The sequence below is a fragment of the Corvus hawaiiensis genome, chromosome 14, assembly GCF_020740725.1.
Source record: "Corvus hawaiiensis isolate bCorHaw1 chromosome 14, bCorHaw1.pri.cur, whole genome shotgun sequence".
Classification (NCBI taxonomy): Eukaryota; Metazoa; Chordata; class Aves; order Passeriformes; family Corvidae; genus Corvus; species Corvus hawaiiensis.
The window spans coordinates 6,714,772-6,740,557 of record NC_063226.1 but is presented as its reverse complement, the minus strand read 5'-3'; the positions used below and the strand labels follow the sequence as shown (position 1 = coordinate 6,740,557).

General features: G+C 48.8%; 2 protein-coding genes across 5 annotated transcripts; both read right to left on the bottom strand.

Annotated features, from left to right (window-relative positions):
• Nucleotides 1–2,234: 2,234 nt before the first annotated feature.
• LOC125333085 (V-set and immunoglobulin domain-containing protein 4-like) lies at nucleotides 2,235–9,332 on the bottom strand. 2 transcript variants are annotated; one of them, XM_048318655.1, is made up of 8 exons: nucleotides 9,035–9,332; nucleotides 7,319–7,675; nucleotides 6,398–6,679; nucleotides 5,363–5,470; nucleotides 4,643–4,708; nucleotides 4,010–4,132; nucleotides 3,703–3,724; nucleotides 2,235–2,887 (listed from the first exon to the last, which is right to left on the bottom strand). In XM_048318655.1, the coding sequence occupies exons 1-8, from the start codon at nucleotides 9,087–9,089 to the stop codon at nucleotides 2,713–2,715; spliced, it is 1,188 nt and encodes a 395-aa protein (XP_048174612.1). In that variant the 5' UTR covers nucleotides 9,090–9,332; the 3' UTR covers nucleotides 2,235–2,712. The 2 variants fall into 2 exon arrangements, with proteins under 2 accessions (XP_048174612.1, XP_048174613.1); XM_048318656.1 differs by lacking the exon at nucleotides 4,643–4,708 and having other exon boundaries at nucleotides 9,035–9,189.
• Nucleotides 9,333–12,188: 2,856 nt separating this feature from the next.
• LOC125333084 (V-set and immunoglobulin domain-containing protein 4-like) lies at nucleotides 12,189–25,717 on the bottom strand. 3 transcript variants are annotated; one of them, XM_048318652.1, is made up of 10 exons: nucleotides 24,482–25,717; nucleotides 22,233–22,496; nucleotides 20,955–21,311; nucleotides 20,089–20,370; nucleotides 19,093–19,161; nucleotides 18,342–18,419; nucleotides 17,965–18,033; nucleotides 17,132–17,245; nucleotides 15,885–15,906; nucleotides 12,189–14,743 (listed from the first exon to the last, which is right to left on the bottom strand). In XM_048318652.1, exons 2-10 carry the CDS (start codon nucleotides 22,285–22,287, stop codon nucleotides 14,551–14,553), a joined length of 1,239 nt encoding a protein of 412 aa, XP_048174609.1. In that variant the 5' UTR covers nucleotides 22,288–22,496; nucleotides 24,482–25,717; the 3' UTR covers nucleotides 12,189–14,550. The 3 variants fall into 3 exon arrangements, with proteins under 3 accessions (XP_048174609.1, XP_048174610.1, XP_048174611.1); XM_048318653.1 differs by lacking the exon at nucleotides 18,342–18,419; XM_048318654.1 differs by lacking the exons at nucleotides 18,342–18,419; nucleotides 19,093–19,161.
• Nucleotides 25,718–25,786: the final 69 nt, after the last annotated feature.

The following is a 25,786-nucleotide window of genomic DNA, read 5'->3' as shown; positions in this document are numbered from 1 at the left end:
CAACAGACCCAACCTCCTTTGCACCACAGCTGGTGAAGTGTTCGTTTATGCCCTTCATTCTTGTTTTCTCATGCATTTTCAATTTTTGCTTTTAGTAGTTTGCCCTCTGCTTTTTAGATAACTCTCCCTTTCAGCCCCCAGTTCCCTCCAGATGACTGGGGTGAAGGGGAAGAAAGTAAACCCCTTCCTGTCTTACAAGAACAAGCACCAAATTACAGTGGGACAAATTTCTCTGGGACTTCATCTCCCACCTCCCTGCTCCTTGAAGTATGGTACTAACCCAGCAGGCACAAAAGCCAACAAGTCCCCTCCATGGGACAGGCACTGCAAGGGGAACTGTGAGTCTCATGACATGGAACTGGCCACTTGACACAGAGTGTTTTTGGGAGGCAGTGTCCTTTCAGGGTAGGAGCTGAGCTTTTCCTTCCGTTCTGGAGCAGAGCTAGGGCTCAGCAGATGAGCATTGGCTGAGTGACCAGTGCACGGAAAGGAGAAGTTTTCTGGTTTGATGGTGATGCAACACAGCAAAACCTTCTGTGTTTTCCAGAAGAAAAATGTTGTTGCCAACAGGTTTTACTACAAACATGGAAAACATGCCAAAAGTAAAATAAAGAAATAATCACATTCTTGCTGCACAGGGGAAAACACCTCAGCACTGGAGACAGGCTTCTTATGTTTCCACTGTTCAGCTACTTGTGACCAAAGTCCTTTTGCTGCCCTAACTAGAGGCACTGACAACACAGAGTTCATGGGGGCTGGTCTATCTGGAGCATCTGCTCCCCCTTTCTTAACTCCTGCTGCCTTCTTCCTCTGTAGCTTCTCCCAGGCTTCATGTCTCCTGAGGAAGGTGTCCAGACCTCCTCAGAGCAGATCAGTGCTGGGAGGAATCACAAGATTGAAAAATCATGGTGTTACATAGTCAATGAGTGAACCTGGAGCTCAGAGCTTGTAACAGCAGGAAAACTTGCACAAAACACCAAGCTAATTGAAAATTAATGAGGATGACATTTGGGGGGGAAAGGGGAGTGCCATGTCATGTGTTTTGGGCCTAGATCTGCTGAGGTAAGGATGGGGAAGCTGAGAAATTTTCAGTTCCCTTCCCACACAGTATTGAACTTGCACCATATGCTACTGCCCTGCCTGAGTGTGGCTGCAGCTCCCCATTCCCCTCAACTCCTTTGTTCCGCACCACGCTGGAACTGCTGATGCCAGCAGCTCTGCAGCATGGGGTCTTCAGGGCTGGCTGCCATGGGTCCCACAGGGACAGACTGGACCCTGTCTGCCTCCCTGGAGCACAGCCTGACACCCAGCACAGCCTTGCCTGCATGGCTGTCACTGTGTTTGCGAAGCCCTCACAATATAGGCAGGAGATTTTTTTCTCTGATCTTGCCCACCTCATGTACTGCAGAAGAAGCATCATTGAAATTCAGAGCAGTAAAAGTGTGGCTCTACACAGTGCTCAGGCCACAAATAGCAATGTGACCCTGCTGTTGGGCTGCTGACCTGAGAAGCGATGACCCACGGCAGCAGAGACAAGCCTTGTGGGTGAAGTCAGGGCCAAGCAGGGAGGGTGTGTGTGACTTGAGCTCAGCTGCTTCCCCATGCTTTCCTTGCTGCACCCACTGATTTAATAAAAGCCAGTAACTCTTCTTACAAATTTGGTTTGCTAAAGCCAGGAGGCATTCCTCCTCCCTGCCAAGCCTGCAGGACAAAGGGATGCTGGCTGGAAGGACAGATAGGGAGGACAGAGCTGACTGCAGCACTCCAGTACAGACAAGATACAAATGATTAACAATGACGAGGCAAATCAGGCTGCTGAGCGACAGCATACTGTAGGGAATGCACTGCAGCTGAAGGCAGGAACAGCATCCATGTTGCATGATAGGTCAGCATTAGTAATCATACAGACTGACTTACGTCCCACAGAGTAAATTGGTGTCAGCCTGTTGTATTCAGAGAAGTTACTTAATCATTATCCAAATGCCTCAGATTTCTCTCTATTTTATTATGCCTCTGGCCCCCATAATGTAAAAATTAAATGCCAGCATTTCCTTCAATCAGTTCTGGTTTTCCAGGAGAAAACCAGTGTGTGACAGTTCAGAGACTCATCCCCTCTCTCTCCTGAGCACTGAGCTGCAGTCTGATAGCAAAAACAACATCCCTGGGACATTAACCTCCCCTCTGTGGTCCCTTTACCATGCTGTAACAAAAAAAGAAAGACTCAAGGACAGGCAGGATGTACAACCAGTATTTTCTGAGCTGCATAAGCCAGAGGATCTCCATTTCCAGCACAGTCCTGGTTCCTTGCAGCCTGGGATGTCTTAACAGGAACACACACTGGCGAGTACTGCTTGCCAGTGTTACTGAGTGCCAGCATTGCACCCAGTATGTCAATCCTGGATTTTTTCACAGGCTAAAGAATGTCATGTTCCCACTCCTTCAGATCCTCTCTTCCTGACCTTGGTCCTTCAGGTTGCTCAGAAACGACTTGCTCATTAGAAGTGTGTAGACAAACAGTTGGCTGGGGGTTTCTGGTCCCACAGGCAGGGCCTGGTCTGCCAAAGACCAAAAGTTTATGCAGTTCCTCTAGGTTAAAGCAAGCAGTGAGAGCAGAGCAGAGGGACAACAGGAGGAAGAGTTTCCTTCTGTTAAGTTCACTCTTCAGTACCTGCAGCCCTGCATAGCTGCTCATGCGGAAAAGCCAGTACTCAACTAAATTCCTTCTCTTTCATATTGTGATTCCATTGCAGTCACAAGGTTCTCATACTCAGGACCTTTCCTGTCTTTCATGGTGGTCTTTTCAGTGTTAGAGCACGTTTCTTCGTGTAGACACTTAACAGGGACTTCCACCTCCGTGTGCAGCAGGGCGACCTCTGCAGTGCTGCGGCTGGGACAAGAGAGACATGAGTCAGAGGGACAACCAAAGCAGATGGCACTTCATTTACATCCTAGTCAGAGACAAGATCTACCACATAATCTGTGAAGCAGCAAAATTCATGTTATTCTAGTGAGGGCCTGGGAGGCTCTGAAAGACACTAGAAAGTGACGTTAAAATAATTACACACACAAAAAGAAGCACTGAACAGTTAATACTGGTACTATAAACTCTCATGGCATTATCATGTTATACTCTAAAGTTACCAGAAGACAGTCTAGCCTTTGGAAAGTAAATACTGGGAATAACTGGGAAAAATGGCTACAGATGGCTATGGTGTGTCTCTGAGTTGAAAAGCAGTATGAAGGTGTTGAAGATTGAGATGAGGACAAGGCAGAAGATGTGTTTGTATAATCATATGTGAACAGGAACTGTGCAAAGTAATACTTGGGCAAGCACTAAGACATGTTTCTTATAGAGAAAGGCATCTGTAGAGGGAACTTAAAGGAAGAGCTGAGAATTTCTGTCCTTGGCTTTGTTAAATAATGGTGAGAATTTCCCACAGAGAAGAGCTTTCCCATGGCATGTGCCAGGCACAGCAAAGGACCCGGAGTATCTGTTTTTCTACCATATTAAAGAACAGTCTGGCTATCTCTTGTGACCATGTGTTAAGTCCTCATGTTGCTAACTAAACTGTCAAGGTGTTCAGATCCTTCCTCTGCAAGGCAAATAAACCTTTGCTTTTCACTGAGCAAGGAGGCTTTTTAGGAGCAGACATCAGTACAGTGTCCTCAGTGTTAATGTCCCAAGTAGAAAATTCCACTCACAAAGCAACTTCATAGAGAGGTTCTGAAAAGAAAAAAAAAAAAAAAAAAAGAATCTAAGATGTGCATCGACTTGTTTTATGAGTCACAGAACAAAACCCAGCTCCCGGGTGTTCCCACGTTTAGGGAATAACCCTCCCACCGGCCTCTCCCTGGAAGGAATCAACTGGGGATGGGGGTGATGGGGATGGGACTGTCCCGCCCGCCCGCCACCTCGGACCGCGCCCTCCACCGCCCGCACGCCCGCCCCGTCCCCTCCTCCCGGGGCTGCCCCCACCGCCCGCCCCCGGCTGGATTTGAGGCTGCTCACCCTCCTTCCTCCGCCGCCGCCGCCAGCAGCCCAGCCCCAGCGCCAGCAGCGCGCCCAGCGCGGCGCCGCCCAGCGCGGCCGCCGGTCCGTACAGCAGCGGGGACGGTGCGACCCGCGGGGAACCTGCGGGGGGACAGCGCTGTCACTGCGGCCGGGGGACACGGGGGGTGGCCCCGCCGCACGGCCGGGAGCCGGCAGTCGCCCGCTGCTTTGGACGGCCTTTAAATCCTAACCGAAGGCGGGGCCGAGGCCACTTGGGGGTTCAATTTGGAAGGGATCTTAAAGCCCATCTCGTTCCACGCCCTGCCATGGCCAGGGACACCTTCCACCAACCAGGTTGCTCCAAGCCCCGTCCAACCTGGCCTTGAATGCTTCCAGGGATGGGGCATCCCTGCGTGGAAGCAAACAGCAAGCTTCAGGCTGCAAAAGCTCCCACCACCAGGCGTGTGGGCGGGAGCCAGGAGCGCAGTCCTGCCTGGATAATGCCTGGTATTTGGCATGCCAGGGTTTGTTCCCTGCAGCCGTATCTGCCACAAGCACAGCAGCCAGATGTGGAGCTGGTCTGGGATGGTGTTTGCCACCCTGCCCTTGCCAGGGCAAATCTGGTGTTTTCCAGCATGACACTCTACTCATTTGTATCTGTAAAAGGCGTCACTGGAGCAGTATCCATCCTGGAGACCAGCATCGTGGGGACCAGATCTGTCAGTGGAGAATGGTGGATGCATTGCAGCCCCACTGGGAGCTGCCCTAGGCATCGGGAAAATGGGGTCTGCTCTGCCAGTGCTAGACTCACCTATTATCCTGTGTGTGTCTTGCCAGCAGGCCTGGGGCAGCATTTGACACTCCTGTCCCCATCCCTGACCATCACCCCACAGGTTCCTGGCAGCCCTGGCTGATATGGTGCATCATGCCTGGCTACAGCATGGCCTGGGAATGCTTTGGCTTTGTCCTGCTGGCACTTGCCTAGATTTCCAGAGGACTCTTTCACTCCCTCTCTCCCATGGTGACTCCCTGGCTGGTCTGGGGGGCTTTGCAATCAATAGCTGCACCATAAACTCTCTGACGTGTGGAGCCCTGTGCCAGGTCTCTTGCCCCAGGCAACCTCCCACTGAAGCATTGCAACCTCAACAGTTCTGGTCCCAAAGGGATATAGAGGACATTTTCTGGCCCCCTCCCATCATCAGGCACACTCTCAAGCAGGGAGGGTGCCAGCCTCTGGTGTTGCCTCTCTGGGTAACTATCAAGACGTAATTGATATACAGTATAGGTGTCTGATATTGCTGTGGAAGAGCAAACTCCCTGCTTTGGTCTTCTCCTGCAACAGAGATGACTAACTCTGGCCTGGGCACTCACCTGTCACTGTGAGCTCCATGTCACTGCTCTCACCCCGACCTGTGGTTGAGTGGTGTCCCCCCGTGGTTGCCACATTCCTCTGCAAGGCCACTGTTGTTGTGGGCAGATCTGCAAGGTAAGGGGGAGGAAGAGGCTCACACAGGGGTTTGACCATGTTGGTGATGCTGGTGTGATACAGAATTCTCCACAGGTGGGATAGGCACAGGAGGAAGCAGCCCCCACCCGGCTGACAGGAGGGGGGATGCTGTGCCAGCAGCGTTAGCCAGCGTCTGCAGCACTGCCCCCTGTTCCCGGGCTGTTCCCTGCAGCGTGTGACTGCTGCGAAAAACACCACAGGGCTTCAGCCAAAGCTCCGTGCCCTGGGAGCTCAGCAGGCTCTGCCTCTTTCACAGGCCACTGTGTGGTACCTGTGCTTGGCTCTGCCATCAGGGACTTCACAGCTTTGCTGACCAAGTAACCAGCCAAGGAGAGCTGCAAGTTTTCCACCAGACACCCATCATGGAACCATTTAGATTGAAAAAGGGCTCTGAGGCCATTGAGTCCAACCTGTCACACATCATCCTGCAGAGCCTGGAGGTGTCAGAGCCTGGTGCGTGTGAAGTGCAGTGCGTCTCCCTGAGACACGCAGCTGGTCACGGGGAGCAAAGGCCAGTTTGGTTTGTTCCCCCACTGCATTACCACTCACTTGTTCCTTGTTCTCAAAATAAAGCCACGACTCCTTGTCTAAACTTGCTGAACTGCAGTGGGCAGCATTACAGAGCCAGGGAGAACTTCAAAAAACCCGCAGAGGAATAAATAAATAAATGTTTGAAGTAGCAACTCTCTTTTGCCTCAGAAAAGAGCAGTTCCTCAAAGAGGAGGAAACTGAATACAGGAAATAAAGGAGGACACCGACTGGAGCCAGCGGGGAGGAGTGTGTCAGAGTGCTGAAGGCATTTGGCACTTCCTTCTTTCTCTGAGGGCAGAGAAGTAGGATGCTGTTCCTTTGCACTGCAGAAGGATGTTCTCTTCCGAGCTGCGGTTGTGGGCACTCACCTGTCACCGTCAGCTGCACAGCATCGCTGCGCTGCACGGCTCCGGCCCCAGCCCTGTTCTCTGCCTCGCAGAAGTACGTCCCGCTGTCAGAGGGCCGCAGGCTGTGCCACGCCAGCTCAGCCCCGCTGCTCAGGAACACGGCTTTCCCCGCCGGGACGCTGCGGAACCAGCGGTAGCTGATGGGAGGGGACCCGCTGGCCTCGCAGGTCAGGCTGGTGCTGGCTCCGGCCGGGACCGTCAGCCCCAGCTGTCCGGCTCTGATGATGGGCTTGGTGGCTGCCACTGGAAGACAAAGCAGAGGGGCCCAGGTCACAGAGCCCTGGCTGTGGTGGGGATGGTTCCCTGCCACAGCAGTTCTCACTCTTGCTGTCAGTGCCTTCCCAGGAGGAAGCAGCTCGGCTCTCACATCACCTCCCTGCACAGCGTGAGTTCAAGTCACCTGTGTGTTAATCCAGGTTACACCACTGTGCTGCCACCCTATCACAAAGTCCTGCTCTCTGGGGTGGGTGGCCCCCTGGCAGAAATGCTGTTATTTCTAGCACACACTGAGGATGCTCGGGAAGGGGAGAAGGCAGACTTGTCTCACACAACACCCACTTGCTACAAGAGCCACAGAGGCATTGGCTGCTTGCACAGACCCAGACCTGGACGTTATCTCAAACATCATGGGTTCAACTGGCCCATCAATAGATCCAGCTTGGGCTGTACACTAAGTGGTCCCCTTCCCCAATTCATTTGTACACCTCCACGTGTGTAACCTCCAAGGTTAACCAACACAGCAAGGGAGGCAGATGCCTTTACCCCCAATCTAGATGAGCCAAACAGCATGGTGTGAAAGACTATTCCCACAAACACTGGTGCCTCTATCTTCGTTTGGTTTAAGCTGGCTGCTCAAGAGCAGGGCTTTGTTGCTGGATTTACCTTTGACAACTTTAACAGTAGTGGTCACCTCTCTTGTTATCAAGCTGTTATCTGTAGACCTCCAGATGACTTGACAGGTGTAGTGTCCACTGTCAGGCATTTCAAGGTTCTCAATGAGGAGTGAGGCATTCCCTGGGCTCTGCTTTGGGATGCTGACTCGGCCTCGGAATTTAGACAGCAAGATGTGGTCACCAGAATCATCCCTCCGGAAGATGGTAGAGGTGCTAGAATCCCGCTCCACACTCCAGCTAAGCGTTTGCTGTGTGAAACCTTCTGAAGGCACATAGGTACACGGTACAGTGATGGATCCCATCCATGTGCCCGTGACCTGGTGGACACCAGACAGATCCAGGAGGGCTGCAGGGAACAGCAGTGGAAGGGAAGAAATCAGAATGCACTAGAAGAGGGAAACGTCCTCTAGATAGATGGGACTCATCAGGCAGTAGATGCCAGCATGCGGCCAGGTCTCAGATGTGCTGTGTAGGCCACAGCCACTAAGGCAGCCCACATCATCAAGCATGGGGAAGTGAACAGCTGCCTTGACCTCATGTCTATTTTTATTGTGTCTTTCTCTAGGCACTTGCCAGTTCTTAATTCTTTCTCAGTACAGAGAGGCTCCTTGTGGGCAGGAGCATTTAGGGACATTCCCTACGGTACTGGACCTGGAATAGGAATGGTGGACCAAAGCCAATCCTTTTGCTTTAGCCTTGGAAAACTTCAGACCTGACCCAGATCAGTACTCTGCCAAGCATTCAGGTAGGCACAGGAGAAGAGTGGGCAGATTTTCTCCACACATTCTCCCAGTTTCTCCAGCTGTCTGCCCATGGATCCCACAGCTCCTCTGGGAAGTGCGTCTTGTAAGTAGCAAATCACCTGAATTTAATTTGGCTTGGCTCACCTCTCCCCATACCCCTTATTCTTGTCCCCTTTCCCCTCCCCAGAAAAACACTGGTTATATTCAGCAGCTTTAACTCACAAGAAGTTGCTTGAGAGGCAGGTCCCAGAAATGTGCAAAGCTGTTTTTTTATGATGAAATGGGGAATATATTTCAACCAATTTTTCTAAATGTCAGGAGCAACCCTGTGCTTCTGTATACAACTTGTAAGAGCACTTTCCTCCTGTTTCCCAAAACTTTCCTCTGCTGCTGCCGTTGACATACATGCCCTGAGAAAGGGTATATTCAGTAAGGGGCATAGGAACTGAAGCCAAGGTTCCAGTCTCAGCTTTCCTGATGCAACGAGAGAGTCACTAGGTAGGAGAGACCAAGGGGAATCAAATGTGCCAGCACCTGGTCTCACAATTACAGCTCCTCTTCTTCCCAGGGCCATGCTAACAGAACAATGAGGATGCGTTATTAAATTCTAGTAGAATGCATATTCCAGCTTCACCAAGACTGTTTTGAGAGCTGACACACCAGAGTTGGTCCTTGCCAAGGGTCTCAAAAAACTATATTCTGTTCTTTTCTCTCCCTGTTGCCTTGGGGCAGGGAAGCTGACTTGCTTGATACTGCCCCATTTGCTGCACTCTTGAAAGCACCTTGTTATATCTGATGCCAAAGGAGACTTTCATGAACTCTCAGGCTCTGTGATTAATGCAATAAGCTAAAGACTTTCTGCAATTGTCAATTAAAAAAAAAAAGATGCTATAATTCAAAAGATTTCCCCTAGCCTCTTAGTACTCTGATTTTTGTTCTTATACATTGAAGCATTTACTCACCGTTGCAGCTGATGAAAGTCATCCCAAACACCACTATCCGCCCAACTTCTCCCATTCTCCCAGAACTGCAGGTCTGTCTTCCTTTCCCCAAGAGACCCCCACCCTCCTGGGACCAGACTGCAAGTGAAGAATACTTCCCTTTATTCTGTCCTTTGTCATCTAGGATCCTCTTTCTGAAACATCACGAGTCCATTTCACTGCTGAGTTAGGTGAAGGGTGAAGGAAGGAGAAAGGCTGTATGGATTTTTCCAGTCCCGTTCCCTGTCCCATCCACTTCTCTTGATGCAGCCCAGGATCCAGTTGCCTTTCTGAGCTGCAAGTGCCCATTGCCAGGTCATGCTGAGCATTACAGACTCTCTCAGCACACATTTCTGCTGCAATAGTCCAGTTCATGGGCAAAAGTCATCATGTTTCATACTCTGAAAGCACACACTGTGTTTGCCAATGAAGTGACTTATGACTGGCAGCCAAGGGACATTCTGAGTGTGCTCTGTAGGGTACCTTTAAAAGTACTTCTAAGAGTTATCTAGGTGTGATGCTAATTATTAGGTGCTTACTAATTATTACCCAAAGGAGAAGGACTTATGGAAAGGTAAGAAACGTATAAAAGCAAATCTACTGACCTAGTGAATTCTGTTGTAGGCGTTTAATGAGTCAGTAGAGCAGCTTTTTTGGACTTACTCAATAGCCATGCCTTAGCATGGTTCCAACAGCTGCAACAGGAAAATGAGCAGGAGACAGATGTGTTTGAGGGACAGGGAGCTGTTTTCTACTGGAACTGGGAGAGAAAGGTAAATGGGATGATTTTGCCACAGTCTCATCCCATCACAACATCTGCTTGGGCTGACCCATTCACCTTGCAGCTGAATGCATCTCTGGAAGTGCTGCTCCATGTCAGTGACAGCTTATTCCCTCTCTGCTAGGGTAATGAGAGCTGGAGATTATCTTCATTTTCCCAAAGTCAGTAATGAAGAACTGTGTGGATCTCATTTCAGTCCCAGGCAGAGGCATGCCCACCCGTGGGGCCCTTGCTGACTGTGATTGCAGCTGAGCCCTGATGATTGCTGTGGTGGAACTTGCCTGGAGCAAAAAGCTAAATGTCATGTTGCAAGACCTGGTGCTCCAGGCTGAGAGCTACCACCAGCTGCCATCCTGCTGAGGAAGATGATGGGGGCAGCAGCACCCGTTCTTGCAAAGCACGTCTATGTAAGACATTAAAACTTGGTTTTTGCTGACTTCTTTTCTTGACATCTTTGCTGCAGCTACCAGTGGGGTGCCAGTTCACAAGGCCTGTGTCCCTCTGCCCATGCTGCCCCTGAGAAGCTTTTAGCAATGTTTGAGTCATGTCTAAAAGCAAGCAAACAAACAAAAAAGCACTTGTTAAATTTGCTAGGTATGTTATTCAAAGAGGGAAATGTGTCTATTTTCATAGAGATGATTAAAACCCAACCTTTTCCATACTCTCGTACGTGACTGGCAGTAGAACCTTGTTCCAAACAAACAGTCTCCTACGCAAAACAGTTTAAGAGAAGCTGGGTTTTGGGGAACATGCCCTGGAAGAAGTTGAAAACCCAAGCTAAAACTGCTGATAGGATTATTTTTTGAACCGGACATGCAAGACTTCCTGAGGCTCTAATTATACAGGATTAAAAAAAAAGACTATTTAACTAAAGCAGACATGAATAACTGTAGTTCCCGAAATGTGATGTACATGACATCTTTCTCTCCCTGGACACAGACATAGCTGCCTGAGTCACACAGTCAGCCCATTTCTTCCTTACTGAAGGGACTCCTCACAGTTTTGAATCTGAACACAAGAAGAAAAAGCCTTCAGTGTCTCAGCCATGATGGCTAGCCACCTGGTTTATTAAAGTGCAGCATTTTATTCCAGTGTCTCTGCTCTGGGTTGGACTTGCTGCTCTCTCCCCCGCAGTGCTGCAGGTTAGGCACCCTGCAGCCTGTCCCCCCGGTACCCACCTTCCTCCCACACACACGACAGGACACTCTCAAGTGTAATTTCTTCAAGTACCACAGCTCAGGCACTCTTTGTTCTGCAGTTTCTGCTAGTCATCATGGGCTAACTGGAGGTGACACAGTAAAGTCTTCATGTCCCTGAGCCTGACCACAGATGGTCCCTCAGACCCTGTTCATAGCGACCAGCTCTGCTGAGCCTGCATTGTACTTTCATGCTCTGACAAAATCTGCCAGTGCCAGTTTGCCACCATTTTTCTGGTGATAAAATAAGAACCTTAGTGTTCAAGGAGATGAAATTCAGAACCCAACTTTGAGCAAATCACCGAAAAGTAGATAAGTGAAGAAGAAAGGTCTCAAAGTGCTCTTTTTGAACTCTATGCCCTCAAAAAAGAAGCAATTTTTACTTGAGACTTTCTTGTTTGGTCCAGCTGTAACTAACTCACAGATCTGACTCAACAGACTGTATTTTACTGGGTACTTTTTGGATGTCGCACAGAAGCTGATTGTGTGATCTCCCCCAGCCATTCACACCACAGTTCTGCCACATCAGATAATCATACAGTCAGTCATCAAAACATGACCTTGTTCCACTTAAAGAAACAGAAATTAATGTAAATTAGCATTTTCCCTTAAAGCTTGTGTGACAGAAACAAGATGTACAAGTGCTCTCTCTGAAAAAATTCATTTCCCTTCCCAGGAACTCTCAGGTCAATGACATTAGTGCTGGGTTGCTATTAGCTTGGCCAAATCCTTGTAAACACCTCCTGACACCAAGGGAGTGACCCATATATACAATGTCATCTGAGTACTCTTTTCTTTCCTGGTGCTGTGGGTGGGCTGCACACACCCAGCCATCAGAACAATAGAGATGTCCCCTTACCTGTGGTTACCACACGCACCCGCTGCTGGTGCTCGTGTAGACTCACCACTATCTGATACTGTCTTTTTTCAGGCCACTCAGTTCCTCCTCCCAGTGCTCTGCAGAGGCTGGCTGAGCTCTGGGTTTGGTAAACAAAACTGCTGGTCTGGGATGATCTGCTGTGACTTCAGCTCATCCTCTAGCCTGCCAGTGCACCGGGTGCACAACAGCTACCCTTCTGCCCAGGTACACCCCATACCAAGTCAGAATCTGGACCCTGTCCAGCTGTCCCACAGCGCATGCAGACACAAAACACACGGAGACCATAACTCATGGATTTATTTTCAGTTTCATGAGCTTGCCTTACAACAGCTGTATTTAATAGCATCAGCTCCTGGTGCTAGCTGTCCAGCCAGGATAACACTACCGTTTATCCACATTGGTGGGGCTGCATCGCCTGTGGCTTTGCAGTGCAGCTGGAATTGAATGATTTTGGGGCAAGCTGTGGGATTCCTGGCAGCCATTATCCATGGGGCTTCAGCTGTGAGAGCTCAGACCACAATGTGACTGTCCCTCAGTCGGAAGCCCTTTGTCTCTGCACCTCTGCCTTCCCTCAGTGCTCCCTTCTCCTCAGGCTGGAGCTCAGGCCACACCATGACACCTCAGATGAAGTGCACTGTAGGTCATTTCAGGTGGCCAGAGCCATATTGCCCCTTCAGTGGGCACAGCAGTCAGGCTAAGCTCAGATGGGTGAGCTGTGCTCCAGCATCTGCCACATTCCCTTCCCACCTCCTCTGAGCTCACACTCGCATGAGAAACACACACTCACACCTATTTTCTCCACATCTGCAATAAGTTACATGTACATGTTGGTAGTTTTCTCCATGACAGCACCAGCAGCTGCCATGCATTCCCTTTTCATTCAAAAATCAAGAATGTCCCTGCCCTTGATTTTTAAGTACATTCTTAACAAAGAGAAGTAAAACTTTTAGCACAGAAACATGCAGGGAGAAAGTATAAGGTCACTGATAAGTGCCTGGAAAGTGTGCCTGGTGGTTTGTGCATTTTGATGAACTTTTAAATCATTCTTTCCTCTAATTTCCCATTAGACCTCTGGCTCTCAGTCACAGGTGAGCAGCTGTGTTCCACATTTATTTCTGTGTTGCATACAAAGAAGTACTTTTCCTTGCCCTTTGAAAGTGCTACCAGACAATTATCACTAATTTCTGCATCCTTTTCAGAGAAGCTGTAAACAAATAGCCCCTTCACCTTCTCAGCCCTGACCCCCATGAGCACACTTTGCTCATTTGCTTCTTCTTCTCCTTTTTCCAAGAGACTGTTTGCACAGATGTAGTTTTGTACCAATAATTATTCTTTATAATCTTTCTCAGTAACTTTTCTTGCTCTGCTAAACCCAAGATGAGGCCAACATGCCTACATAAGGTAGTGACAGTCCATGGGTTTTACAGTACCACAATCCTGTTATTTGACTGGAATACCTTTCCATTAGCACCTCACACTCCCTTTGAATTCTGGTGAGTTTTGAACTGATGCTTGGAGAGATCTGCAGATGCAGAGCTGTCCTGGGTGTGAGCAGCACAGCTGGGGGTCCATTAATCCTGTGCCACCAGTGTCCCACTCATCCCTCAGGTGACTTCCTCTGTTTTACATCTGTCTGCATGGCTTTTAATGGGACACAGGATTGCCCTGTTCATTATAAAAAGGTTCTTCCATAAATCTGCATGATAGCTTTACTCAGGGCAGTAGAGATTATTCATAACTTGCCCTTCAGGCCTTTTAAGCTGGGAGGAAAGTACTTCCTGAGTATCTACTGAGGAGCTGTGAGTGGCTTGCTGGCATTCCAAAATGAGCCAGTGGTGCAGAAATACACACACCAAAATATGTGAGGCATGTGTAAGCAATCCTACCCCAGATTTATTGAAAAGTCTGTAATTTCTTTCAAATATCCATCATGCATTTAAAGAGAGAACAGAGAATGGGAGTTCAGAAAGAATGAGCCTAGTTGCAGTATCAGAACCACCCAGAGCTATGGCCAGTGTGCCTAGACCTTGCTGCAGTGCTGGGGGAGGGGATCAAGGGCAGCACAAGGACTGTATGGGACATTCCTGCTTCTTGCACTGCTTCTCCTAGCATGGCAGGCTCCTGAGTTTCTCTTGGCTTTAATCTGCCTTCCAGTGTTTCTAAAAGACCTCTCATTCATTAAAACCTGTGCAGCATCAGGTGGGCAGGAGAAGAACCATCAATTCCCAAGCCAGCCACATCCTCCCCTGCTCACCCACAGGGATGGGGATGCTGAGCAGCCCTTGGTGCTGGCTCTCCTCCCACCCCATGAAGGCTGGAAACGCTGATCCTTTTGGCCATCTAAAGCATTAAGTTTAGTACAGTGCTCCTAGTCTGCGACCTGCATGCCACAGCTTTCAAACGGCTTTCTTGGATAGAGGTGGTGAGAGGGACTCAAGGAAAACAAAATAAGAAGTTCTATACAGGAGTCTGTAACTGAAGTTCCTGATGAGATCTGCATTTTTGCTGCAGGGATTGTGAAGGGAGAGCAACCACTGCTTGTCCAACCTATCTGTCAGGGGCAAAAGTGTGAAGAAAGATAAGTATTTTGTCTGGGTGAAGGTACTCCTGAGGACTGGTATCTGCAGAGCGCTGTTAGTTCTCAGGAAGTGTCCCCTACTTCATACTCAGATTCCTGGGGGTTTCCAGCACAGTCAGATACATTCTTATTTACTTCTTCAGAGATTTTGTTTTCCCTGGGCTCCATCACATAGTTGTTTTCAGTGGAAGAGATGGGTTCCTCATAGTAACCTGTGCTATCACGGCTTGAAGAAGTTGCTGCTCTCAAGTTACGGCTGAAATCAAAATGCAAGAAGAGTATCAATCAGAGTAAACAAAGCATCTCCCAACCATCAGGTTTTTGACTAATATAGTGGTCTGACTCAAACCTGTGTAAACCTGAGCCATTGGACTATAGCAATATTCTGAAGGAGAGAATTTTGTCCTTTGCTTTCCAGTGGCTGAAAAACCTTGGGCATTGTAGAAGCATTGCTTCCAACCCAGAGAAGGTTTCCAGAGAAAGGCAGCAAAGTATGTGCAAGTAATGAAAGGATTACCGCCATTTCTTGCACTGGTGCGATCAGATAATTATTGAAGATGAATAAATAAATATTTATTTAAAATATCGGAGGAAGGGTAAATTGAGAACTAAAAGCAGCCCACATCCACTGTCTAGCTTATGGTATCTAATATTTTTTAATGAAGATAGATCCTCTGAGGAGAAATGTCATCACAGCATTTGTCCCGTTGCTCAGGGTTCAACTGTAACTTAAAACTGCTGCCTTGCACACTGCTGGGGAAGCCTAGCACTGGGATGCTGGCACATCCTACTGTAATACTCAACTCAGCAGCACTCTAATTTATACCTACAGAAGTGGTTCTACTTGTATGTTTTGACTGGATTATCAGGCTTTTCAGTAAAACTTCCACAGGCTACAAGTAGATCAGGATGTGAAACCCAAGTTTAGAAACAGCTATAACTTCCTGCCACAGCTATGGTTAGAAGAAGCAAATTCAGCCAGGGATGTTTTGAGGATAAATCAGAATATAACCAGTGGTCTCTAGAAGGGGAGTTCCTTTTCTTTGCATTTGAAGAAACACTGGGAATTTAGCCTTGGAAAAACACAGAGAATTTAGCCTTGGCAATTGTCTTCAGTAGCCCTTCCCCGGGCTTAGAAATTAATAAGCAGCTCTTGCTCACTTTTGCAGTTCTGATATTGCTATGAAAAAAATACATATGCTTTCTTCCCACATTCTGTGTTGCTGTGGAAAGCCCACAAGCTATCCTACAGTGAGCTCTTGAGCTAACTGTGAACCTCTTCAACCAAACTGCTTAAGGGGTTTTTCATCATGACAGCTAATAGCAGTGCTTTTTATTTTTGCTTTGATACAGCCCCCCAGGACTCATCAATGCGCCAGATAAAGGGTTATACTCACGATTTTACGTCATAGACTTGAGCTGGAAAAGAAAAATCAGAATTTGTGTCAATAATTTGCATTTACCTTCTTAAGAAAAGAATTTCTTTGCTTATGTTCTTGGTATAAGAGAATGACCTCTGAAGACAGAGCAAAAATAACAACCTTGGATATCATGTCAGGCGGGTGATGACTCAGTTTCCCAGGATTCAGTCCAAGAAAATGAAAGCAACCCGGCTGTCACACAACTGGATCAAAAAAACCAGCCCAATGTCAAAGATAAAGTTGAGGTTAGAAACTAGAAGCTCACAGTTTCCCCAGTTTCCCTATTCATTAGAAGTTCAATAAAGAACAGTTTTGAAAGTGGTTATTCTGGATTCCTTTAAAAAGGAAAAGATAAAAATAAGAAAAATGGCAAAAGAAATATCTGAAAATTATTATTATTATTATTATTATTAATTGGTAGCATGGAGTCATAGGAAAGTCATTAGAGAAACAGAGGAGAAAATTAAGTCTGTGGGATCTCAAACCCCAAAGTACACCTGTGTGCCCACAGCCAAGCACAGCTGGTGAGGAGGGGGCTCCAAGGAACATTTGGTCAGGGGGATTTCTGGTGGCAGTGCAGGAGAAACAGAGGCATTCAGTGAATACATCCTGTGACTAAAGACCAGAGAGGAAATAAATTTATATGAAATAGGGAGAATTGACAGTTCTTCACAGGTTCTTGGCACTTCCCTCTGGGTGCCAACTATGGGAACTATTGGGCAGCAACTGGTGCCAAAGGCATTCCCCAGCAGCAGGACGGGATGAACCTTCTGCCAGAGACTTTAAAGGTTTGGTGCTATGAACTTGGCCAAGCAGGTGAGCCTGAGCCCTGGGATGTCTGTGAGGAGCAGTGAGAAACAACCATCCCAAGGCTCTGTGGCAGAGCAAGCCACACACCTTGGGATGGGCTGCAGGGCAAGGACTGAGCTGCCTCAGAGCCAGTACAGGGATGGGAGGGTGCAGCTCAGGAGCACCAGGGCCACTGCTGCCCCAACCCCATGTCTGGTGCCCGGAAGACCCTCCTGACTGCGAGGACTTCTCTGCCTCTTTGGATCTCCCACCATCTGTGTCAACCCGTGCATCTCATCTACTGCCTGTATGATGCAGGTGCCAGAGCTGCAGCTAGTGGCTGCAAGCAGTGCTCTGGGCCCCAAAACCCATCAAAGGTAAAACCATGCTGGGCATGCATAAAACATTCAGGTTTTCCAGAACATTCTACTCACCTTCTTTGGGCTTTGTAACACAAATAATAAGAGAGATGACAAGGAAAACCACAGCACCACACACCACAGCAATCAGGATGACCAGGTACAGGGACAAGCCAGTCCTCTGGAAATCTAAAGCAATACAATAGAGGACTTTAAGACAGAGGAGCCCTCCTGGGTGACAGCAGCAGCAGTTACATGACATTTGCCATGTCCCTGAGGATAGCAACAGCCAGCCCTGCCTGAGCACCCAGGGCTGTGTCCCTGCAGAGCCGTGTCCCCAGAGACCCTTGGTCCGGCAGCTCTGAGTGTGTTGTGTGACCCAGCACTCTGTGTACACCTCACCAAGAGGCCACAGCCGTACAGACAGCGTCTATCTCATAATGCTGAGGTAACAGGGATGTGAGCTGGGCAGGATAACTGCACTGCATATCATGAAATAAAGCTTTCCATTCAAGGGTGCTGCTCAGTTCTCTTTGGAAAGCGCCTAAACCTGTCACAATGCTGTAAAGCTGGAGGATGTGTAGATCTGCTCGAGGCACACACTGAGGTTTTTCTGCTGTTCCAGCTTTGACAGTCTGAGATAAAAAATGGACCAGCTGCTCAGGAACACAGCAGCAACTCTGTGTGCCCCACATATCAACTTTTTTTTTTTTTTTTCACTCTTCCATAAAAACATCCAGAGCCTTTTAAAGAGTTACCATGAATCATCTGGGTCCTTTGAGAACAGCCATTAATGCTATTTGCAGCTAAAAAGGCAGAATACTAATTTTGAAGCTAAAGTTCTTGACTACAGAGCATCTGGCTTGGGTCTTTAATCTTCTTCTCAGCTTGGTTTTGTTCTTACTTACCATGAATTGTATCATTCTTCCCTGGATATCCCACACCACTCTCGGAAGTTGTTGCTGTTATGGGCAGATCTGCAAAACAAACCTGAGTGAAAGGCTGACAGTGCATTTCCAGCCCTCACTTTAGCACCCGGAGATCTGGGATTAGAGCTGTAGGATCAGAAGAGAATGCCTCCAGCCCCTTTACAAGGCAATGAAAATAGGCAAACTGCAGAAATGAACACTGTCTATACCCTATACTATAGAGAGAGTACATGTAGTACCATACATTCACTGGATGGATACTACATACAGTATATATACACACTATACAAGTATACACAAACTACATATACACACACCAGATACTGATGTGTATTTGTATGTCCGTACACACACACCTGCAGTAGTGGTGGAGCCCCATGGAGTCCAGAAGATTCCTGGGGTACCTTGGGACACCAGCTCTGTTTGTGTTTTTCCTGCAAGAACAATCAACACCTGTCAACATCTTTCCTCAGCTTTTGGTGACTGACACCAGCTTCTACAATCCCCACGTGATTGCTGGGGCACCATCGATCCAAATGAAACATAATCCAAACACAGAAGGTTACCACAAGCAGACCTACTCTAGTCCAGGCCTAAATTCCCACATCCCACAAAAATAAATGGGAAATCACAAGCCCTCCCTCAAAACTGCTGTCCCTGGTCAGGCTCATGTTTTCAGTCAGGTCCGAAGCAGCTTTTGCATCCCTCCTGTCTGCCACTGGAGACACCAGATCTACCTCCCCTCAGCAGCTTCCATTCAGGATCAGATAACAAGCAAAAAAGCTCTTTAGAAAAGAGCCAACCCCAGAACATCCCATCCCATATGCTCTGAAACCTAGGAAATGGCATTATCAGCAGTCCTAAGACACATACAGTCTCTCCTACAGAGGCACAGCCTATTAGCAAGCAAAAAGCCATCGGTGGAATGGAAACTGGGGGAAGGAAGCTCTGCTTTCAGAAACATCTGGGTTAAAAACTGAGGCATATGGACTGAAAATCAATACTGTCAAGACTCTGTTCCCCAGCAATAAAACCACTGCCAAGCGCTGGTGCCACAGTGCCCCAACACCCCATCCTCGCTGTAGCTGTCACTGCTCTCACCCCAACCTGTGGTTGAGTGGTGTCCCCCCGTGGTTGCCACATTCCTCTGCAAGGCCACTGTTGTTGTGGGCAGATCTGCAAGGTAAGGGAGAGGAAGAGGCTCACACAGGGGTTTGACCATGTTGGTGATGCTGGTGTGATACAGAATTCTCCACAGGTGGGATAGGCACAGGAGGAAACAGCCCCCACCCGGCTGACAGGAGGGGGGATGCTGTGCCAGCAGCGTTAGCCAGCGTCTGCAGCACTGCCCCCTGTTCCCGGGCTGTTCCCTGCAGCGTGTGACTGCTGCGAAAAACACCACAGGGCTTCAGCCAAAGCTCCGTGCCCTGGGAGCTCAGCAGGCTCTGCCTCTTTCACAGGCCACTGTGTGGTACCTGTGCTTGGCTCTGCCATCAGGGACTTCACAGCTTTGCTGACCAAGTAACCAGCCAAGGAGAGCTGCAAGTTTTCCACCAGACACCCATCATGGAACCATTTAGATTGAAAAAGGGCTCTGAGGCCATTGAGTCCAACCTGTCACACATCATCCTGCAGAGCCTGGAGGTGTCAGAGCCTGGTGCGTGTGAAGTGCAGTGCGTCTCCCTGAGACACGCAGCTGGTCACGGGGAGCAAAGGCCAGTTTGGTTTGTTCCCCCACTGCATTACCACTCACTTGTTCCTTGTTCTCAAAATAAAGCCACGACTCCTTGTCTAAACTTGCTGAACTGCAGTGGGCAGCATTACAGAGCCAGGGAGAACTTCAAAAAACCCGCAGAGGAATAAATAAATAAATGTTTGAAGTAGCAACTCTCTTTTGCCTCAGAAAAGAGCAGTTCCTCAAAGAGGAGGAAACTGAATACAGGAAATAAAGGAGGACACCGACTGGAGCCAGCGGGGAGGAGTGTGTCAGAGTGCTGAAGGCGTTTGGCACTTCCTTCTTTCTCTGAGGGCAGAGAAGTAGGATGCTGTTCCTTTGCACTGCAGAAGGATGTTCTCTTCCGAGCTGCGGTTGTGGGCACTCACCTGTCACCGTCAGCTGCACAGCATCGCTGCGCTGCACGGCTCCGGCCCCAGCCCTGTTCTCTGCCTCGCAGAAGTACGTCCCGCTGTCAGAGGGCCGCAGGCTGTGCCACGCCAGCTCAGCCCCGCTGCTCAGGAACACGGCTTTCCCCGCCGGGACGCTGCGGAACCAGCGGTAGCTGATGGGAGGGGACCCGCTGGCCTCGCAGGTCAGGCTGGTGCTGGCTCCGGCCGGGACCGTCAGCCCCAGCTGTCCGGCTCTGATGATGGGCTTGGTGGCTGCCACTGGAAGACAAAGCAGAGGGGCCCAGGTCACAGAGCCCTGGCTGTGGTGGGGATGGTTCCCTGCCACAGCAGTTCTCACTCTTGCTGTCAGTGCCTTCCCAGGAGGAAGCAGCTCGGCTCTCACATCACCTCCCTGCACAGCATGAGCTCAGCTGTGCTGCCCGTGGCACTGGTGTCCTGCTGTCTGGGCTGATGATGTCTCTGTGCCTCTATAAACCCCCCACACTGGGCAGAGGGAGGGCAAGCACATGCTGGTGAAATTTAGTCAAAAAACAGCCATGCAGTATCCCTGGGACTTGCCTACTGCGGCATGCCCCTGGGAAACATTGAGCCATTGGCTACAGATAGAGCCAGGGATAAACTGGAAATTGAGGAACCAGAGGTCCTCCCCCAGCTGCAGGGTGCTATGTCCTGGGCAGAATTTCTCTCTGATATATTTGCTGCTTCTTGCTGGAGGCTGACACTGATCAGCAAAATGCTTCTGCATGGCAACATGTGGTCACTTCCCCCCTGCTCTCTCCAATTCCCAGAAGCCTTCCTGAGCCAAGCCTTCCCCTCCTGAACAGCCTCCTTTTTGGATTTACCTTTAACAACCTCCAATTTGGTGGTGATCTCCTTTGCTATCAGGCTGTTGTTGCTGTCTTTCCAGGTGACCTGGCAAGTGTAGGTTCCCCTGTCAGAGACCTCCAGGTTCAGGATGAGGAGAGACACATTTCCTGGAGCATCCTTTGGGATGCTGACTCTGTCCCTGTACTCTGACAGGAGAATGTGGTCATCAGAGCCATCCCTCCGAATGATGGTGCCTGATCCCTTGTCATGTACCACAGTCCAGGTGAGGGTTTGCTGCACAAGGTCCTCCACAGGCACATAGGCACAAGGCAGAGTGATAGACCCCCTCCAGACACCTCTGACCTCACTGGGGCCACTCAGGTCCAGAAAAGCTGCAGGAATAAAGGAGGATGAAAATTAAGCCACAAAGCAGCCAGGGTGAAGGCAGCTCCCAGGTGATAAAGCCATGGCAAGAGCATTGGCAAGGAGAACCCACCAGATGAGAAGCACAGGCAGTCAGTGGGGATGATGAGGGATGGGCTGCTCAGGGGTGGGTTAACCAAAAATCCGTGTGGCGTGAGGCAGATGGATGGGAGACAGCTGATGGCCAGGGGCACCGACTCTTGCCATGTGTGCAGCCTGGCTCTCCTGCTCTGCCTGGTGCTTTCCTGACACCACCAACACTGAGTAGAGCACAGGGTCAGAGTTATTGGATAATTTAGGCCTGAGGGAAAGAGTTGGTCTAAAGTCCAAGTGGCAGCTCCCTGGTCTCAGCCAGTGTCTGCTCCAGACATCACCCTTGGGGCTTCTGAGGAACAGCAAAAACTTCTCCATTGCCTATTTGTTTTTCTGACACACACCATTTTCTCAGCCTAAGCCAAACATGAGAAGCTTAAACCATGGGGTAAAGAAGCCTAAAACTCTTCACACTTTCCTGTAAAAATTAGGACCATTGCTGTTGTCCAGTACATTTCTCTCACTCTGAGGATTGACTCTTAGCTTCCACAGACATTGCTTTACCTCTTCTGGTGGGTTTCAAACCTGCCTTTTCCTGGAAACACAAGCACTAATCAGACCCTTTGTGTTCCATGAAATAACTGTCACCACGTGTGTGGGCAGCATTTCCATGGCCTCATGTACTGTTGCACTCTGTGGCCTCTGGATCTGAAACACCTGGAGCCCCAAGGCAGCAGCACACAGACTCGGCCTTTTTGCCATATCTCTCTTCCCAAAACAGAGCCACCCCTGCCAAGCACACCCCAGCGCAGGGCAGGGCCACCCCAGGGAGGGGCCCATGCCCAGACCAGACTCACCGCTGCAGTGGAGAAGGGAACTCACGAGCACAGCTACTCGCAGCAGCGTTTCCATCCTTGCCAGCGGCACAGCTGCTCCCACTCCAGCCAGACTGACCCGCTTTCCCCAAGCTGTGGTAAATCAGGAAGACTTCCCTGCCTGTGCTCACTCTGTCACTGAGTGTCTCTGAGCATCCAGGACAACAGCTGGTGGTTTTTCCTTCCTCTTTATCAGAAAACAAGTGTCTCAGTGACCACTGTCAGAGGTGTGGCAGAGCGGAAACCCTGGTGTGAAGAGGAAAGTTAAAAAATTACTTCTACTCTATTTCGTATTTTCTGCTGAGTATGCTTCCCCCCCTTCTGTTTTTTAAATTTTTTCCTTTATTTCTTTTGATTCCTAAGCAACCATTTCTTTTTTCCTCCTTGTGTTGTTTTCTGATGAATAAGCTTTAACACACAATTACACACACGCAGGTCTGAGAGAGAATTCATAAGGAGCTGAACCATCTTGGTCCTCACAATTCACTTTCTCACCAGCTTCTCTAACACCCATCACTATGTTTTAAGTTCATGAAACACCTTAAATTTTTACATTACCAGTGTGGGACAGATGATTGTTGTAGGCCCTTTCCGACTGAAATATTCTATATCACTGTACCACATTTAAGATATGAGGAATTCAGGTATACAAATCTAAACCCCAAAATTTCCCAAGAGCTGCAAACACCTAGACCACCACTCCTACTGCATCTCACAGATGGATCTTCCCTTCTCACAGAGCAATTTAGCTGCTTGGTTTAATTGGTTAATTGCTTTCAATTACAAGCCCTGATTGGGGCCATACATACTTGCAGCGTCTTTCGACTGCTTTGGAAACAGGTGAACATGGAGATGCCCCGAGACAAAAAGAGGAACTTGTCCATGTAGAAAATCTTTGAGACCATAAAATCATGGTTTCTTAACTGAAATGATGTATTATTAAATAAATGTTTTAGTTAATCTCTATAATTCAGTAATTGAGCACTTGTCCTGTCTAAGAGAAGTATCTGTTTTCTATTGAAATATCCCTTTCAAGGTATTTTACTGCCTTTTGCTGTCTTCTACAGCTCTCAATTTTTCTTCCGCTCCAATGAAAGAATCTCTTCTGCTTACTTGCATTCAGCTGAATTGAAATGAGCCTTTGCTGTTGTTACACTCAAATTCAACATCCTGTCCTCAAATACAAGTAATCTGACTAATTCAATGCAGCCAACCAAATCCCAGTCCCTGGTCTGGACACAGCTGTGCTGTAGTGATAGTGAGACATGGTTTGGGTCTGCAGTGGTACAGTGGAATCCTCCCTTGTGGCCCTGTATTCCTTCATCAGACATTTCCCATGAGATGCCACTCCAGCCTGCAGCCACTGGGATAGGGAGAAGCAGGAAAAGCTGCTGTGGGGGCTGAAGTGTTCACGTACTTCTTGGTTCAAGGGAGGAAAAGACCATGGTAAGGTTGAGTCATTGAAACTCCTTCTCAGGGAACAGAGCTTGCTGGAGGAGGGCAGAAGCCTACATTGTCTTGAACTAAGTCAAAAGGAAACTGTGCTGGTTTTGGCTGGGGTAGAATTAATTGTCTTCACAGTGGCTAATATGGGGTTTTGTTTTGGATTTGTGCTGAACACAAGGTTGACACTATAGAGATGATTTTGTTATTGCTAATCAGTGTTTACATAAAGCCAAGGCCTTTTCTGCTTTTCTCATGGCCACGGTGGTGACAGGGCTGAGAGTACAGGGGAGATTGGGAGGAGACACAGCCAGGACAGGTGACCCCAACTGACCATACCACATGACATTGTGCTCAGTATATAAAGCTGGAGGGGGGGGAATAAGGAGGAAGTGGGGGGTGATGTGGAGTGATGGTGTTTGTCTTTCCAGGTCACCATTACATGTGATGGGGCCCTGCTCTCCTGGAGGTGGCTGAACACCTGTCTGCCCATGGGAAGCAGTGAATGAATCCTTTGTTTTTCCCTTACTTACGTGCCAGCTTTTGCTTTCACTATTGATCTGTCTTTATCTCAACCCACAAGTTTTCCAGCTTTTACCCTTCCAATTGTCTCCACAATCCCACTGGTGGGAGAGTGAGCAAGTGGCTGCGTGGGACTTGATTGCTGGCTGGGTTGAAAACACAACAGGAATGTATCACTAGTAGGATCTGGACCAACCAGGAAGCTGAAACTCAAACTGTGTGACTAAAAAAGATGCGTAGATTTTTATTCACGTATTTACATTTACCCATTTGATTTGGAACAGTGGCAGGAAAAGTCTTGTCCTTCATACAATGCAGGACCAGGCATCTGTACCTAAGGTGAATGCGGCAGCAGCCCCTTACTTCTGCTTTGGGTATCTGTAATATCATAATACAACTTTTCAAAACAACAATCTTGTTTTAGGAGACAGCAAAACATTCTGAGCATGGATGGATAAGGTGCCATCACACAGCCCAGGAGAGACAGAGCAAAATCAGTTTTTCTCATATTCTGGAAAGCTCTGTTAGCAAGCACACAGGAGATACGAACTGGTGGCAGGGATCCCATGGTTGGTGTGGGGAGGACTGGGTTGGAACACTGCAAAAGTGGATCTGAGAAGGGCACTTGACACTTTCTCAGTCTGCACTCGCCACACCTGGGAGTGTTCTGTGAATTCCCAGCACGTGAACGATAAGGAAGAGCAATCTTTCCTCCCCAGACACAGAACGACAAAGGCAAGGAGCCAGTGCAGCAGCCACGTGGAGAAGGAAGGAAGCTGCTGCTACAGTGAGGCCCCTGCGGTCACGGGTGACAAACTGGTGACGCATCAGGCTGCAGCAGTGCCCCCACCCAGCCTGGCACACGGGGGCTGGTGACCACTGCCTGGCTGCTGGCCCTTGGGCACAGGCTGGGCAGCAGCTGCGCCGCGTTGGAGGTGCACTGCACTGCAGACAGATTCAGCCAGCTTGTCATAGCAGAGGAGTCTGTCCACAGCTCCACCTGCCAATCCCACTGCTGTGTCCTTGTCCTCATCCTGAAGCAGAGCAGCATGTTCTGTATAAAGATCCTTTTTCTTGGCAGTGGAAATAATGCACACTTCCTTACTTCTAGGAAAATCCCACACAAACTGTAATGCCCACAGTGTCAGTTACCCCAGGTAGGGTCTGCACAGGGTGCCATGTCTGGATCTGGGGTCTGTCTGCCTGATGCTACAGATAGTCTGGGCTGTTCCCTGTTTCCTTCTATTATCTCCAGTAAGTACTTCATAACTTATGGAGCTGAGGGCCTTGCCTACTGAAGGCTATGGAGAACATGCAAAGGTGCACAACATCTGGTGTATTTTTCAGCACACATGGCATTTTGAACTTTCACATCATCCCTTTTGAAAAACCAGTCCCAGGTGCTCTTCTCTTGGGCTCTGGAAACAGACACTAGGCTTTCCTCATCCTCCTAGTTATTCCTGAACCAGCAGCAGCTGCGTCACGAGACCACACCCCAGGAGCAAGAAAACTCTTAATTCTGAAAAAAAAATCAGTAAACAGGTTTGGGAAACATTGGCACATACAGGAAC

Bases quoted from the DNA above. Each gene is read 5' to 3' on its own strand.
- LOC125333085 (XM_048318655.1), bottom strand. From the start codon at position 9,089: ATGGGAGAAGTTGGGCGGATAGTGGTGTTTGGGATGACTTTCATCAGC. The intron at 6,680-7,318 runs GTAAATCCAGCA...TTTGTCTTCCAG, and splicing joins TACTGTTAAAGTTGTCAAAG to TGGCAGCCACCAAGCCCATC. The intron at 2,888-3,702 runs GTGAGTGGAATT...CTCTTGTCCCAG, and splicing joins CCTCTCTATGAAGTTGCTTT to CCGCAGCACTGCAGAGGTCG.
- LOC125333084 (XM_048318652.1), bottom strand. From the start codon at position 22,287: ATGGAAACGCTGCTGCGAGTAGCTGTGCTCGTGAGTTCCCTTCTCCAC. The intron at 21,312-22,232 runs GTGAGTCTGGTC...TTATTCCTGCAG, and splicing joins TTCCCTTCTCCACTGCAGCG to CTTTTCTGGACCTGAGTGGC. The intron at 20,371-20,954 runs GTAAATCCAAAA...TTTGTCTTCCAG, and splicing joins CAAATTGGAGGTTGTTAAAG to TGGCAGCCACCAAGCCCATC.